Source organism: Triticum aestivum, chromosome 2D (genome assembly GCF_018294505.1).
Source record: "Triticum aestivum cultivar Chinese Spring chromosome 2D, IWGSC CS RefSeq v2.1, whole genome shotgun sequence".
Lineage (NCBI taxonomy): Eukaryota > Viridiplantae > Streptophyta > Magnoliopsida > Poales > Poaceae > Triticum > Triticum aestivum.
In genome coordinates, this window is record NC_057799.1 from 54934501 (window position 1) to 54950942 (window position 16442).

Below are 16442 nucleotides of genomic sequence, written 5' to 3' on the forward strand. Positions count from 1 at the left end.
GCAATAAACCAACTTAGGTCAAAAGCTTAAGCTTGGGGGAGTACGTATTTCCCACCGACATTACATTCATGTTCACACACTCATTGCTAGATGTCGGTGCTCATACTCTTTCATTGTATTATCCATGCTAATTTATTTTTCTTTTTCCTGCTTTCTTCTTGTCTGTTTAATAAACCATAAGAAAAACAAAAAAAAATAGTAATAGCTTTTAGCTAGTTTACTTTTCTTGTTGTAGTAGTCTTTCCCTAATAATAAACCAGCGGGGGGCCGTCATCGTGGCAGTTTTCCAAAAAAGCCCCTCAGTTTACATGAAATCAACCCGCGGTCCTATTTTAAGTTGCTAATCTGAGAAAACGTGTCATTTTTACAAAAAGAACCCTGGAGTTGGGAGTATTCAACCCGCGATCCTTATCTTTCGTTTTTTGCAGGGGGCGGCCATGGCAGGGAGGGGCGGCGCCGCTGCACTTGGGCGTCACATCAGGCGGCGGCAGGGAGGCGGGCGGCGCGCGCGGAGACTAAGGAGGAGAAAATGGAGAGGCTTGGAGGAGAGGCGGGCAAGCAAGAAGGTCCGGCGCGTCGCCCACGACGCAGACGAGACCAGCGGCAGCCAGGGGCTTGCGGTGGCGCGGTCGGCGAGGACCTGCCGAATCTCGCCGGATTCGGTGGGAAATGGCGCGCAGGCGCCGGATCTGGAAGGAAAGCGGCCGGAGTTCGGAGCACGACGGCTGGCGGGCGTGGCATAGCGTCGGGTACCTGTGAGAGAAGAGAGAGATGAGTGGGAGAGAAAAGGGAGGATGGGGGGAAGGAGATGGGAGGCCGGAGGGAAAGAGAAGGGAGAGGTGAGGTGCGGCGGTGTCCTGCTGCTGCTCGCCGGTGGCTTGCCGGCCATAGGCGCGAGGTGGGGGCTCTGTCCGGCGGTTTCCCAGGACATCTACTACCGGAAGGCCAAGGAGGAGGGGTGGAGGCTCGCAGCGCCTTCAAGCTCATGCAGATCGACCAAGAGTTCAACATCTTCCACGGTCTCGTCTGAAACCAATCAGCTTTCTCGCCTTCCTGCCACTTTGCTTCCATTGGTGTGCAGCATCAAATTAACCACATGCTGCTTTCCTTTTGCTGTTCATGTGTGCAGGAGTGAAGCGTGCCGTTGACCTGTGCGCTGCTCCTGGGAGCTGGAGCCAGGTAGTCACAAGCTCGGTTTCCCACATCCATGCTTGTATCCCTTTGTTCAATTGCTTATCTCAATCGCAATTGCAGATTTTGAGCCACAATTTGTATCTACCGCAAAGCTATCATCTGACGGCAAGTGAGTAGCAGTGTCAGTGCGAACATCTTATGTTCTAACATAATTTCATTCTTTGTATCTGATTGTTTCTGTGCTCTGCTTACAGCAGACATGGTGGCCGGAATTGATCTGCAACCGATGGCTCCGATAGAAGGTGTTATACAAGTGCAGGGCGACATCACCAATGCTCGGGCAGCGGAAGTGGTGAGATGGATAGATCGACGCATAGATAAATTCTTTGTAATAAAACTTTTGCTTGTATTGCTGTAACAGATGTACATATGCTGCCAGGTTATCAGGCACTTTGATGGATGTAGAGCAGACTTGGTTGTCTATGATGCCGCCCCTGATGGTAAGCTTGCATTGCTAGACAAGTGGTCCATAACCATCTTACATGTGTTTATGGTACTTCTGTTTCTTACTTTGCTTTGGATGATTGCAGTTACTGGACTTCATGATATGGACGAGTTTGTTCAGTCTTCAGTCCCAGCTTATATTGGCAGTTGGTATAATTTTCTCTGTCTCTGCATATCAATTTAGATCAGATATACTTTCTGGAAGTAATTTGCAGTATCCATAAGATGCGGTGTCCAAAAATAATGCTACCTTAACCCTGAAGTTATGTTTAGCATTCTGCCTTAAAATGTTCACTTTCGGTGCAATAGCTTCTTTGTATTTTTATATTGAACATTGGACCATTTTTACTCACCCTTTGGATAATTCGTTGCTGATTATGTTGTAGAACAACCTGGTGTAACTATGGTTTCACTAACTTGTTATATTTTCCACTATTGTCCTTCCTGCTTCCATCTACCTTGCTGCCCCATCTCCCCTCTACCAAATCCCAGCCTCATGGTGGATTCAGCTACAGGTAGTTAATATCCTAGCGCTGAACCACTGCCCAGCTGCACATGAATTGTTATGGACCATTTGTTATTCTTCAGGAATCCATACCTCCGGCAGTTCTCCTGGAGACCATCCACCAGAAGTTCATCTCCCTACCACTCGCTTTGTTCAGTACTTTTAAATACTCTTATCATCTTCTTTTCAGCGGTTAGAGCCCACAACCAAGATATGTTTGCTTCACACTAATGTTTGTAACACGCCTATATGGTTCCTTATTTTATCATGTCCACGTTTATAATTCTCTGGTGCAGCAGAGCTGACTGATATTAGAGGTTAACCTTTTTTTGAGCCAAAGCTTCCAGTATTGTACTAATTATATGTGCTCTTTGGTGCAGCGCCCACTGAACATATTGATATGTAAGTCAATTCTAACAAATAACTCTTTGATTTTTCGTGGTGGCGCAAATACATCATATTTATATGCACCTAGAACTTAACATTGGATTCTTTTTGCCTGCATGTCAACACTACTGAAAATGACGATGACACTGCATAGTTATCCAGTTAGTTTTGTGAGAACTAATATGATAACTACTGGAACTAATAGGATAAACTATAGTAGTACTGTTGCATTGGAATACATGATTCTCTGGTTGGTACTAGGCATGATGCTTGCCTTCAATATCTAGAATCCTGCACCACAAACCATATGTTTGTGATCCCTATATATGGTGTTCCGGTGGTGAAACCTGGAGCATATACTATATTCAAATATATTTTTGTTATGCATCAGGCATACATTGGATGGACGAACCGTACAAATAAGAGTCAATCTGATTATGGTTTAGTTACATATACTTTTTTGTTTTCTTTTGGTGTACATATAGATTCAATTTTATGATCACGGTTAATATGAACAAGGTTCCTGCTCTATGGTATTTATGGTTAGTGATATGTAACAGTGAGCTGCACTATTTTTTTTCATCCTGTTAGCAAAGCATCATTTTTGTTTTCGAGAAGATTTGATGAGAGTGCAACTTATAAACTTACTCCAGAATGGACCGATGTTAATAATTCTTTTGTTAGATATTGGTCAATAGACTTCATGATTTAACTCCCTTGATATTTTAAGTTGCTTCAGTTTAGGCTGCACACAGTACAAGCTTCACTGTATATTCAGATGTACAGGATGGTAGACGTGCATATCATGCTGGTTTTCTACTCTACAATTTTGCGCAGCCATGGTGTCAATTTTGAACTGGCATTAGACTGGACTGTAAGATGTTTTAATGCATGTGAACATGGCCTAATTTATTAACAAAGAGAACTATATATGCTACTATGAAATGCATGTGTTTGCTGGACAATTGCTATTATTTTTAATGACAGTTCTATAGGCCTTGTTGGACAAGGAAATTTCCCCCTTTGTTGTGTTTTTATATCAAACATATCATGTTTATGTTTTTATGACGATCACATTGTACTTCCCTTGTGATTCTGATCACAAGCGATAATCTATAATCCAGCATGTTCTTGCCAGAAAAGAGGATAAAAAGATAAAAAGCATATGTTTCTGAATTTTACGCCTGTTTTGCAAGGCCCCCATGGCCCCATATGAATACATTACCGATGGAGTACTGTTATTGTCCATGATTTTTTATTACAATGTGTTTGCTCTTTGAGGAGCTTGAAAAGAATATATCTCAAGCGCATTGTATGAGTCTTTAGAAGGAAACACATACAACAGGAGGAAGGAAAAACAGAACAAGCTAGGAAAGACTTTGTTGAGGGTGTAGAACTGATTTTTCTCTACTGTTCTACGGTCTCCCCTTTTATAGTTTGTTCCGCACATGTACCTTGCACTGGGTATATATCATGATGGTATTTTTTTTTCAATGGAACAACTAGCTAGAAGAAACGGCCTGCCATGTTCCCATTTGAGTCTTGTGTGCAAGCCTATATTGTATACTATTTGTCCATATTATAATTAGCTAGAAGAAACGGCCTATCAAGCTTCCATTTGATTCTTGAGTGCAAGGCCATATTATGAAATGATATAAGCATGTCAGATTCAAGGAAGTTGCTGGTCTGATGTCACGTTATACCATTTGTCCTCCCCGAAGTACTAGAAAAAGAAAATAATGCATTTTCCTCTAATTAATAATTTTATTTTTGATTGTACTGCGAATATGTATGAGCTTATCATATACTATTCATAGTATGATCACTGTGGTTGGCGTTTCGTATCTTTGTTTAGTATTGCACTGTCGTTGCTTGATTAACACGTAAAAATCACGATATTTACCTATCTTTGTACAAGGAATGTTTGTCTTATACCCTTCTACGGTAAGAAGGGATAGAGAATTGTTGGACTTCTAAAATTTCAATGTACGGATATCTTATTCGGAACTGCTAAATCTCAGTCGACTGAGACAAGTCTCAGTCGACGAGTCAGCCGTTCGATCTTTGTTTGCCTGTAGATTCGCGCTGGGGATATTTTGTCCTTGTTTTGGCCTGTCTAAGGCGCGGCCCAGACCGTTTCCTTTTTCTGTTTTTTTTGTTGGGCCGTCGCCCCTTGCCGGGGGGAGGGACCGAGTGTTTTTTCTTTTTGTGGGCTGGCCAGGCGTTCAGATGCTTTTTTTGTTTGTTCTGTATTGTTTTTTCGGGCCTCTTTTTTTTTACATTTACTACGGAGACGCAAGGGGGAGCAACTACCCGTGGTCAACAAGAGGAGGGGAACTGGCAATTACTGTCACTCCACTTCGTCTCTCTCCATTCCCCTCTCTCGAATCCAAAGAACTCCATAGAGGAAAAAGAGTCTCCGAGCTGGAGGGTTTCTTCGGATGGATAGATCGGCATGCTCCTGCACTCCCAGCGTGAGAGGATGAGCGACGCTGCTGGTGGAGTAAGTTATCCCTAACTTGTTTGTTATTTTTCGTTGGCGCTATACCATAGATCTGAAGGGGGGGGGGGGGGTTGTTTGTGTGGGTTACGATTTGTTTGGATCAAGTACTGATTAGTAGTTTCAAGCAGAGAATCGCCCCAGAGTTTGGCCCCTTTTATTTTGATTTCATTTGTGTTTGTGTTTCAAGAACGTTGTTCGATTTTATTGGTATGTAGGTATGCAGGCATCCATATGATGTAGATTCATTTTTTTTCATGGACAGATGTTGAATACAGTTTTTTAGTGGCACTCTAAATGTTTCTTTATTTTGTTTTTGGTTTTTATACTGTAGATTGTGTGGGCTGGGTATGATTACTGAACCCATTTTTGTTACTAGCAGTATGATTTTTTACTAAACCCATGCGACTCAGTAGAATGTTGAAATCATTCTCAGGGAAAGAAGAGTATGATTTTTACTGAACCCATTTTACTAGCAGTGGCATGTTGATTGTTTGTCATGCCCCCTTTTCAAGCAGTATGTTGAATATATTTTTTCAGTTTTTCACTGAACCCATTTATTAGTTTGGTACTCTCCAGTAAATATTTTTTTACAACTAGTAGTAGTACTAAAGTCCAGTAGCTCTAGGAGACTGACATGAAGTTTCTCCTTGGACTGACTTGGAAGTAGTACTACCGGTACTACTAATTTTTATGCTTGTAGGTACTTAGAGAATGTTACTATTAGGATTTTAGCTGAGAAGATCTGGTCTAGCATTTGAGCAAAAGTACTACCCAGCACTGAATCTTATACTATGACTTTGTGACACTTAGTAAAACAGGGGCAATTTATTTGCAGGACAACAAAAATTAAATAAGCCATGTTAAACCAAGGAGATACAAGAGTTTTTTTTTATTTTTTGCTTTGCGCTGATGTAAACAAGCACCCTACATACACATGTCCTGCACAGAGATTAAACAAAGAGTGCAATTTACCCCCTCTATATAGCAGGAGCATGTGTTTAGGCTGCCTAAGTTAACCTTTTTGTTAGGATATAACCTCTGCTAGTCATTCTTTTTTGACAAGTTGATCTGTTGTTGTTTTCTGCTGAGTGTTAACACAGCAGGGAAATTTGATGGCACATGCCCCTGGTAGTTTGTCACCACTGCTGCATTAGATTAATTAGGGGCAGCAATAGTACTTTTTGTTGTGTAAATAAATGGGGTTTAGCATCTGGTAAGCAGGGTCTTTGTTCACACAATCATAAAGCTGCATGAATATTGAGATAAAATAACAAAATAAATTTCTAGATGTTTCGAAATTGTTCTTTTTTACTTATGCTTTTCTGAATCCCTTTTCTTACTTTTTCTGTAGTGTGTTGTTAGTGAGTTACCCATTTATTTATTTATTTATTTTCTTCTTTTTATGTGCACGGGAGATGGTTTGTGGAGTCTGTTCGAGGGAAGCGGTTTCAGCATGTATGTATGGGAGGACTTCAAGAACACAGGGGTAACTCAACAGTTTCTGTTTTAATTGTTTTTGTACCTTCCATTTTCTTGATCCTTTATTTCTTTTATTTAGTTTTTTTGTCATGATACCACTCCTGACTTTGATTTTGATTTTTGTGTTCGACCCAAATAGGTTGTGCCATGCAATTAAAGGATCTGTTTCAACGACATGACTGGAGAAGAGATATTTGTGGCAAACAAACGATCGTACACTGTAAAGTGTCACACGGGTCGCACACAGAGCACAATGTATGGGAGAGGTTGGAGGAAGTTTTATGCAAACAACAAGCCGGGGAAGGGTCAGCTGGTGTTGTCCTACTTGGACGAGCCTCCCCTAGGGTAGTTGTTTGTGTGATCCAGATTTGCAACGGATCTGAAGATGAGCAGTCTATGTATGAGGATGATGCCATGGAAGCTTCAGATGAAGATGATGAGGATGGAGAAGCTTCCAGCGACGATGATGAAGGCATCGTTCGCACTAGGGGGGCTTCAACTGAATGAGGTTGAGGACTTGCTGACTCTCCATGATGGATTCATAGGTTTGCCTTTCATTCACCGCCTCACGAGGACAGATGTCCATTTGGGCATGATGGTATGTATCTCTTCTTCATTCTTTCTTTTTTTGTATGGATATGCTACAAGTAAGAATACGAGTACCAAATGTGAATTTGAGTGGAAGGGAGGGGGTAACATGAATCTGAACTGAATTTACATGAGTGAAACTATAAGCTTTTTGGTTGTTTTTTTAGTGTTGTAACACTGAAGTGCATCTTTCAATTATGGATGTACATGTTTTTCCTATTCTATTTTTTCCATTTATGTGTTTTGGTGTGCTTCAAGTAAAAATTTGAAAATGTTTTACTTGTTTTGTTAGGTTTTCCTTCTATGTTGTTTTGATATGATGCAAATACCAAAGAAAGTTGATAATTGATAAAACACTCATATATGTTGTTTTGAATTGCATGCCTACACACCTAGTTGCAAACATGCGTGATCAATAATAGGCTTGCAACGGGCATTTTTATTTTTGTAACGGGGCGGTGGGATTTGTAAGTGGGCGCCGAAAGAGGGGTGCGAGTTGCATGTCCGATACTAGACTTGCAACTGCAAGTGTCGCTCTTGTCCGCAACTACGTGTCTCTTCCCCGACTGCAACCGCCTTTAGTTTTTTTTTGTCAGAGAGAAGGAGGGGGCAGTTGCATGTCCAATAGTAGGCTTGCAACTGCAAGCGTCGCCCTCGACCGCAACTACATGCCCACACATATGACTGCAACTGACATATTTTGTTTTTGTAAGGTGGCGGCAGGAGAGGTGCGGGTTGCATGTCCAATAGTAGGCTTGCAACTTCAAGTGTCGCCCTCGACCACAACTGCATGTCTCCTTGGCCTTGCATTTTTTGTCGGAGAGGGGGAGGGGGCAGTTGCATGTCCAATAGTAGGCTTGCAACGCAAGTGTTGCCCTCAACCGCAACTGCATGCCTACACACCCGATTGCAAAGGACATTTGTGTTGTAAGTGGGCGGCGGAAGAGCGGGATGTGAGTTGCATGTGTGATAGTAGGCTCGAAATTGCAAGTGTCGCCCTCGATTGCAATTGCAAGTCTCCCTCCCGACTGCAACGAGCCTTGCATTTTTTGTTGGAGAGGGGGAGGGGCAGTTGCATGTCCAACAGTAGGCTTGCAACTACAAGTGTCGCCCTCGATCACAATCGCATGCCCACACATTCGACTACAACTAACAATTTTGTTTTTTTAAGGGGGCGACGGGAGAGGGGTGCGAGTTGCATGTCCGATACTAGGCTTGGAACTCCAAGTGTCGCCCTCGACCGCAACTGCATGTCTCCTCTCTGAGTGCAACTGGCCTTGTTTTTTTGTTAGGAGGGGGGGGCGGCAGTTGCATGTCCAATAGTAGGCTTGCAATTGCAAGTGTCGCCCTCAACCGTACCGACATGCCTACACACCTAGCTGCAACTGGACATTTTTTTGTTTTTGTAAGGGGGCGACGAGATTTGTAGGTGGGCGGCAGAAGAGGGGTGTGAGTTGTATGTCCGATACTAGACTTGCAACTACAAGTGTCGCCCTCGACCACAACTGCATGTCTCCTCCCCGACTACAACTTGCCTTTAGGCTTTTGTTGGAGGGGGCAGTTGCATGTCCAACATTAGGCTTGCAACTTTAAGCGTTGTTCTCGACTGCAATTGCATGCCCACATACCAAGTTGCAACTGACATTCTTTTGGTAAGGGGCGGCAAGAGAGGGGTGCGAGATGCATGTTCGATACTATACTTGCAACTGCAAGTGTTGCGCTTGACCGCAAATGCATGTCTCCTCCCTGCTGCAACTGGCCTTGCATTTTTGGTCGGAGAGGGGAAGGGGTTAGTTGCATGTCCAATAGTAGGCTTGCAACTACAGGTGTCGCCCTCAAGTGCAATTGCTTGCCTACACACACGGTTGCAACTGCATGCCCACACACCCGGTTGCAACTGGCATTTGTTTTGTAAGTGGGCGTCGGAAGAGCGGGGTACGAGTTGCATGTTTGATAGTAGGCTTGCAATTGCAAGTGTCGCCCTCGATTGAAACTACAAGCCTCCCTCCCGACTGCAACTAGCCTTGCTTTTTTGTCGGAGGGGCGAAGGGGGGAGTTGCATGTACGGCAGTAGGCTTGCAACTTCAAGTGTCACCCTTGACCGCAATCGCATGCCCACACAGACAAATGCAACTACCATTTTTGTTTTTGTAAGGGTGCGGGAGGAGAGGGCTGCGAGTTGCATGTCCGATACTAGACTTGCAACTGCAAGTGTCGCCCTCGACCGCAACTGCATGTCTCCTCCCTGACTGCAAGTGGCATTGCGTTTTTTGTCGGAGAGGGGGAGGGGACAATTGCATGTCCAACAGTAGGCTTGCAATTGCAAGGGTCGCCCTCAACCGCAACTGGATGCATACACCCCGACTGCAACTAACTTTTGTTTTTTGTATGTGAGTGACGTGGGTGGGCCCAATTGCATGTCCAGTACTAGGGATGCAACTACAAGTGTCGTCACTGGCTGCAATTGGCCTTGTGTTTTTCTCGGAGGGCGGCGGGAGAGGGGGTGGTGTACTTGCGAGTCCGAGGGGGGCAGTTGCATGTCCAGTACTAGGCATGCAACTGCAACTGTCACCCCCGACTGCAATTGCATGTCTTCCAACATGGTTGCAACTAGTCTTTTGTTTTGTTGGAGGATGGGAGTTGCATCTCCGATACTAGGCTTGCAACTACAAGTGTCACCGTACATGTCCGACAGTAGGCAGAGCAGGTAAGATATCCCCCTACCTCCCCGCTCCTCTCCCCCGTAGTGCGTCTCGCAAGCACCATAACAAACCCGCTGCCGTGTCAGTCAATGCAAATCGAGCAACCGATCTTGCAACTATCTTTGTGTTTTTGTCGGAGGGCGGCAGGAAAGGAGTGGGACGGGTCAGTTTTCAACACATTTTTTTGCTTTTGTGGGGGATTGGGGGCAAGCGCGAAGGGTTCAAGCACAATTTTTGATTTTGAAAGTGTGCCTGCTGAAAATCCATCCTAAACCTGATGATTTTGGATTTTGAATGGCTCCATGACCATTTTTGTCCTTCCTGTGCAACCTAATACACGAGTGCCGTGACAACGAACAAAGTAGGTCTGGTCAAAGTAGGTCTGGTCAAGTTCATAGACAAAGTAGTTTTTGATTTTTGCATTTGAATGGCTCCATGACGATTTGTTCAGATTTTGGCTTGTGTGTGTGCTATTTTTGTTTTTTATGTGTATTTCTGAAGTAGTGTTCAGAACCATCAGTTAAATTCAATGGATGACACCACTCTCTCACGAATATATGAGGATCCTTGAGCTATACTTAAACACATCAAATCATTACCTTAAGTTCATTTCTATTTGATTTTTGTCGTCAGAATTTATGTCAAGTTACTGAGATTTTGCTATATTTAGTTGCAGATTCAAGTCAAATGTTTTTATCAGTTACCTTGTAATCAAGCCTTTTTTCGGCTGGTATGTTTGAGCTTGTTCCAGGTTCATTTTTTTGCGATAAATGACACCGACGGTGCCCCTGTTTCGGGAGTCGGACTTTTTGAAGGGTTGGAATGCCCCACCTAAGATTGTGTGCGTGGGTGCGTGCTGTGTTTGTGTTGGCTTGGTACTAAGTAGTTGTTGTTGTATATGTTCAGATTGTTTACTTTTTGTTCAGATTTTTTTATTTCTTGAAATGCACTTATGTTCAGTCTCTGAGGTTGTCTTGTTTATACTTTTTGTTGTTCAGAATTTTGTGTGCTAGGGGGAATGACATGCTGAATTACTAACTAGTAGTAGAAATTCTCTTCTAGCTAGTGGCATGATTTTAGTTTCTTCTATGTCATACTTTGTCGCGCCCCTCTGTTTTTTAAAACTTGTTTTTCAAGACTAATGTATTATATACATTTATGAATACACACGGGCACTGACATGGATGATGAAGCAAGCGACCGTGAGAGCGACAAAAATGCAAAAGGCAAAGAGCTGTGTCTTGAAGATCCAGAGTCAGAAGAGAGAGGATATCATGTAGAAATCACTTACATGGAAGCGTCAGAGGATTTCCTTTTTGGAGAAGTTGCTACACTGGTTTGTAACATTTTTCTATATATATTCAGTTTTCCTGAGTTTTATCTAGCTAGGTAACACAGCAATTTTTTGTTAACACATTATTTTTTTGGTAACCCTTGAAGATCCAGTGTCTCCATACTCTTTGCTGAAGTTTCTGAACTAGCCAATACATGATTTTTGTTAACTAAGCTACTTAATGCAGGGAAGTTAACCAGCCGTGTATCACCATGTCTATCTATTCTTTTCTTGAAACTAGGAAGAGGGCATGTACAAGTTGCTAGTAATAGTACTGAAAAACATCCATAAGTTGCTCTGATCAACTCCACGAACAATGGATAGCAAGGTTCAGATGAGCAGAGGAGCAAACAGTTTTCTGTCCATATATCGGCTGGGCCTGGCTGTAACTTATCTTTTTGTTCAATAGCTTTTTTGGATGTGCGTGAAAACAAACAAACAAAATCATAGCTCGGCCCAATCACAACAAAGAAAGTAAGAAGGCCAGCCCGAAGTAACAAATAAACAAACGAAAAAACGGAATAAGCCCAGCGTTCAGCCGGTTACAACCCAGCAGAGGGACAGCCAGTAAACAGGCCTAATCTACCTATGGTGACATCAGTCGACTGAGACCTAGACACATCCTATCTTATTTCGTGTAATAACATAAATCATCAGATAATTATATTTAACTCTATGATGTTCTTTGCCATTGTCATTCGTCTCATAACAAGGTTGTCAGAAGGTCTATGATTACTAACCGAAACATAATCTCCTTTTGGTTGTTTGATTTGCATCAAGATTTGTCTATGTATATGCTTCTTTTATTGCGTATGTTTTCCTCCTCTTGTAGCAACGCACGGACATTGTCCTAAAAGTTGACCTCAAAGTTGCAAAATATTACTCACCAATGCCATGATAAGTGAAAAAAACGTTTTGCATGGAATCTCCCGCATGGGCCGGCCCAAGGATAGGGACCTACTATACTGTGCTCTGTGCACAGTGAGCCCGTCTGGGCCGGCCCATGTGCGGGCGCCAGTTTTTTTAGTTCCTTTTTTATTTTTATTTTTCTGTTCCGTTTTTGTTTTGTTCTACTTTAAATAATTTGGAACTTCAAAAAACTTTCGCAATATAAAAAACTGATAATTTCGAAATAAAGTGTTTAAGAACCATAAAATGTTTCTGAATTCAAAAAATGCTCGGAATATTTCTAAAAATATTCGCAATTTTAAAAAACTTCATAAGATAAAAAAACGTCCATGATTTTGAAAAAAAGTGCGTGTATTAAAAATTATTAATGAAATTGAACAAAATGTGTGCTAATTCAAAAAATGTTCATGCATTTTAACAAATGTCCTAAAATTTAAAAAACAGTTAAAAATTACAAAAGGGTTTATTGATTCATAATTTTTTTTCTGATTCAGAAAATGTTCATGCATTTAAAAAAATCGACCAATTTCGAAAAAATGTTCATCTATTCTAAAATTGTTCGCCGATTCAAAAGAAAATTCTTAAAAACAATTCCCAATATAAAAAATGTTCACAATTTTTAAAAAGTGTTTGTAAAGAGTAAAAAATGTTCACAATTTTGTAAAAATGTTCACGAATGACCAAAGGTATGTAGTTAAACAGTAATGTTTCTGAGTCTTTGTGACTATATACCCGTGTGAATTTTGAAGAATTAATTGCCGGGTGGATCGGAATATTATAGTATTTTTTAGAAAACGTTTCTTGAAAATAATAATAATTATTTTAATTACTAAGTTTTTTTACAACTATGATTTTTTTTCAAAAATGTCAACATTGCTGCAATTTGTTAATAAATTTGAAAAAGCATTTTATTGCATTTGTGAACAAATTTTCAAAATCATGCGATGAGATGTGAACAAAATGTCGTCATCGTCATTGGAGTTTATGATTGGTGTGCGCTTTGTGGTATGATTGGACACCTACATACGGAGCACGGGGACGGTGTGCACGCAACCTCTAAACTGATCTTTAAAGAACTTCGAGCTTCATGGAGCGGTAGAGGTGGAGGTAGAGCTATGATACGTGATCAAGAAAATTCTACCCCTGTTGATCCGGGTGGCAGCAATGGTGCAGCCGTTCTAGCAGCTATGGACGTGGATAAAAACAGTCTTGTGCCAGGTGCAGTGGAGGAACTTGATTCCAACAGGAAGCGAGATGTTGATTCGCGCCACCAATTCACACCAGCAAGCACGTCGAACCAACCTGTTATGCCAGGAACAATGGTGGTTCAGCCTAGCCCGTCTGGTGAGCAGGATCCTAAGAGGATAAGAACAGGAGTGAACTCAGTTACGAGTGGTCTGAACAAATCAAACAACTTGTTATCATCGGCGGGCTCCGAGGAGGGGCGCCGCCGGGACCAATGAATCTCATAAGCTGGAACTGCCGGGGGCGGGGAACCCCCGGACAGTTCGTGAAATAGCGACGATTTCTCAGTCGCATTCCCCCATGTTGGTCTTTCTTTGTGAGACCAGGCAGAAAGCTACGAAGATGAGGAGAATTCGAGGCCGTATTGGTTTGGAAGGCTTCGAGGGAGTAGATAGCAATGGTATGAGTGGTGGATTAGCACTATTTTGGCATGAGTCGTGCGTGGTTGAAATTTTGGTAAGGAGGAAAGATATATCGATGCTTTGGTCAGATTGAATGTTGATGCAGAACAATGGAGAGTCACCTTTGTTTATGGAGAGCCACGTGTTGAGAACCGTCATCTCATGTGGTCGAAGCTACAGAGTTTAAAGAACGTGAGCGACCGGCCATGGCTTGTTATAGGAGATTTCAACGAAGCCCTTTGGGACTTCGAGCACCTCTCAGCTTCCCCAAGGTCGGAACAACAGATGATCGCGTTCAGAGATACGCTTGAAGTCTGCGGTCCGGTTGACTTAGGCTTTTCTGGAATCCTGTTCACATATGATAATTTGCGGGCTGGTGTGTCCAATGTTAAAGTACGCTTGGACAGGGCAACGGCGACAAACGACTGGCGTAATATGTTGCCGGTCTATTCTGTCCAGCATGTTGTATCTCCGTGTTCTGATCACGTGGCATTGGTGATGAAGGGCGCCCCGGATTTTGGCCAGGCAGGCCCTAAAATTCGGCGATATGAGGTGTTCTGGGAACGGGATGTAACACTGCCAGCAGTAATTAAAGAAGCATGGGACTCGGTTGGTGATGTGGAGTAACAAAAAATTTGGTAATATCTCTAGGGAGCTGGCCAAATCACGTACGCAACTTGAGGAGCTTATGTGTATGAATGCAGATAGGTAGGAGATTAGACGTGTTACTGACAAGATGAATGAGTTGATTTATCAAGAGGAGATGATGTGGCTTCAATGTTCAAGAATCATGTGGCTGAAAGAGGGCGACAGAAACACAAAATATTTTCAAAGTAAAGCTGTTTGGCGTGCCCGTAAAAATAAAATTCGAGAGTTAACTGATAGTATTGGAGTGGTGCACTCTAATTTTGAGGATATGGCGTCCTTGGCAAATGAATATTTTCAAGGCATATTTTCGGCTGACCCAACACTAGATGCTTCACTTGTTCTCGATCTCCTTGAGGTTAAGGTGTCAGACCAGGACAACATTCGGCTGTGTGCTCCTTTTAGTGACAAGGAGATATCAGATGCATTGTTTCAGATTGGACCTCTTAAGGCTCCAGGCCCGGATGGTCTACCGGCGAGATTTTTTCAGCGTAATTGGGATATTTTGAAGGATAGTGTAATGGGAGCGGTTAAGGAATTCTTCTCCACAGGGATCATGCCGGCAGGGGTAAATTCTACCTCTATCATTCTTATTTCTAAGATTCCTAATCCTACTACTTTGTCCCATTACAGGCCTATCAGTCTTTGTAATGTTATTTACAAAGTTATCTCTAAATGTTTGGTGAGTCGTTTGCGGCCACTTCTCGATGATATTGTGTCTCCGGAACAGAGTGCTTTTATTCCTGGGCGAATGATCACGGATAATGCTCTTATTGCCTTTGAGTGTATACACCACATCAAACAAGAAAAAGATCCAACCAAAAGTTTTTGTGCTTATAAGCTTGACCTCTCTAAGGCTTATGACAGGGTGGACTGGAAATTCCTGAAGCAGGTGATGCAAAAGCTGGGTTTCTCTCAACGGTGGGTGGACTGGATAATGTCTTGTGTCACAACGGTGAGATATTCTGTCAAACTTAATGGGACCCTCTTAGATTCATTTGCACCGTCACGTGGTCTTCGGCAGGGCGATCCTCTTTCTCCCTTCTTGTTCCTTTTTTTGGCTGATGGCTTATCTGCAATCCTCAAGCACTATGTGTCTGTGGGTGAGATTTCTCCGTTAAAAGTGTGTAGAAGAGGCCCTGGGATTTCTCATCTTTTGTTTTCTGATGACACCATGCTGTTTTTTGAGGCATCACGTGCTCAGACTGAGAAAGTTAAATTGGCTTTGGATATTTATGGTAAGGCAACTGGACAAAGTTTGAACTTTGATAAATGCTTAATTCTTTTTGGTACTGCGTGTCCTTTCATCACTCAAGAGGAAGTCAGAGGGGTACTAAATGTGTCTAGCTTGGTGTTTGAGGAAAAGTACCTCGGCCTTCCTACCCCTGATGGTCGCATGTCCAAAGGGCGATTCCAAAACCTACAGATGAGTTTGACTAAGCGTTTGATTCAGTGGGGTGATGGTCTTCTTGCCCAGCCCGGGAGGGAGACGCTTATTAAATCTGTGACTCAAGCTCTACCCACGTATATTATGGGAGTTTTTAAGGTGCCTTTTTCAGTTTGCGATGAACTTACTAGGATGGTAAGAGGCTTTTATTGGGGAGCTGAAAAGGGTAAAAGGAAGGTGCATTGGCGTGCATGGAATTATCTAATGCAACCCAAAAGTAAGGGTGGTGCAGGTTTCCGTGACTTTCGTATTTTCAATCAAGCATTACTAGCTCGGCAAGTATGGAGATTGATTTCGAAGCCGGACAGTCTGTGTGCACAAGTGTTGAAAGCTAGATATTATCCAGATGGTAAGCTTGAGGATACTGTTTTCTCTGGAAATGCATCTTCGTCTTGGCAGGCTATTAGTTATGGTCTTGATCTTCTGAAAAAAGGGATTATTTGGAGGGTGGGCAATGGAAGAAGCATACGGGTTTGGCGTGATAACTGGATTCCAAGGCCCTTTTCCCTATAAACCCATAACACTCCAAGGAAGATGTAGAATCCGTTTTGTTTCGGATTTGCTCAATGAGAATGGTTCGTGGAATCTTGTCTTACTGCAAGAATTTTTTCTGCCGGCGGACATCGCTGAGATAATGAAAATTCGGGCATCACCGCGGTT

The 16442-nt window shown here is 42.5% G+C and overlaps 1 protein-coding gene across 3 annotated transcripts; it reads left to right on the plus strand.

Annotated features, from left to right (window-relative positions):
- Window positions 1-412: 412 nt before the first annotated feature.
- LOC123051523 (putative tRNA (cytidine(32)/guanosine(34)-2'-O)-methyltransferase) lies at window positions 413-10651 on the plus strand. 3 transcript variants are annotated; one of them, XM_044474416.1, is made up of 8 exons: window positions 413-1019; window positions 1130-1179; window positions 1255-1303; window positions 1389-1486; window positions 1574-1634; window positions 1725-5033; window positions 6449-6519; window positions 6652-10651. In XM_044474416.1, exons 1-6 carry the CDS (start codon window positions 809-811, stop codon window positions 1820-1822), a joined length of 567 nt encoding a protein of 188 aa, XP_044330351.1. In that variant the 5' UTR covers window positions 413-808; the 3' UTR covers window positions 1823-5033; window positions 6449-6519; window positions 6652-10651. The 3 variants fall into 3 exon arrangements, with proteins under 3 accessions (XP_044330351.1, XP_044330352.1, XP_044330350.1); XM_044474417.1 differs by having other exon boundaries at window positions 1392-1486; XM_044474415.1 differs by lacking the exons at window positions 6449-6519; window positions 6652-10651 and having other exon boundaries at window positions 1130-1303; window positions 1392-1486; window positions 1725-5101.
- Window positions 10652-16442: the final 5791 nt, after the last annotated feature.

Excerpts from the sequence above, each read along its gene's own strand:
- LOC123051523 (XM_044474415.1), top strand. The coding sequence starts at position 809 with ATGGGAGGCCGGAGGGAAAGAGAAGGGAGAGGTGAGGTGCGGCGGTGT. Across the intron at positions 1,304-1,391 it reads AAGCTATCATCTGACGGCAA|ACATGGTGGCCGGAATTGAT; the intron begins GTGAGTAGCAGT and ends TGCTTACAGCAG. Across the intron at positions 1,635-1,724 it reads CTATGATGCCGCCCCTGATG|TTACTGGACTTCATGATATG; the intron begins GTAAGCTTGCAT and ends GGATGATTGCAG.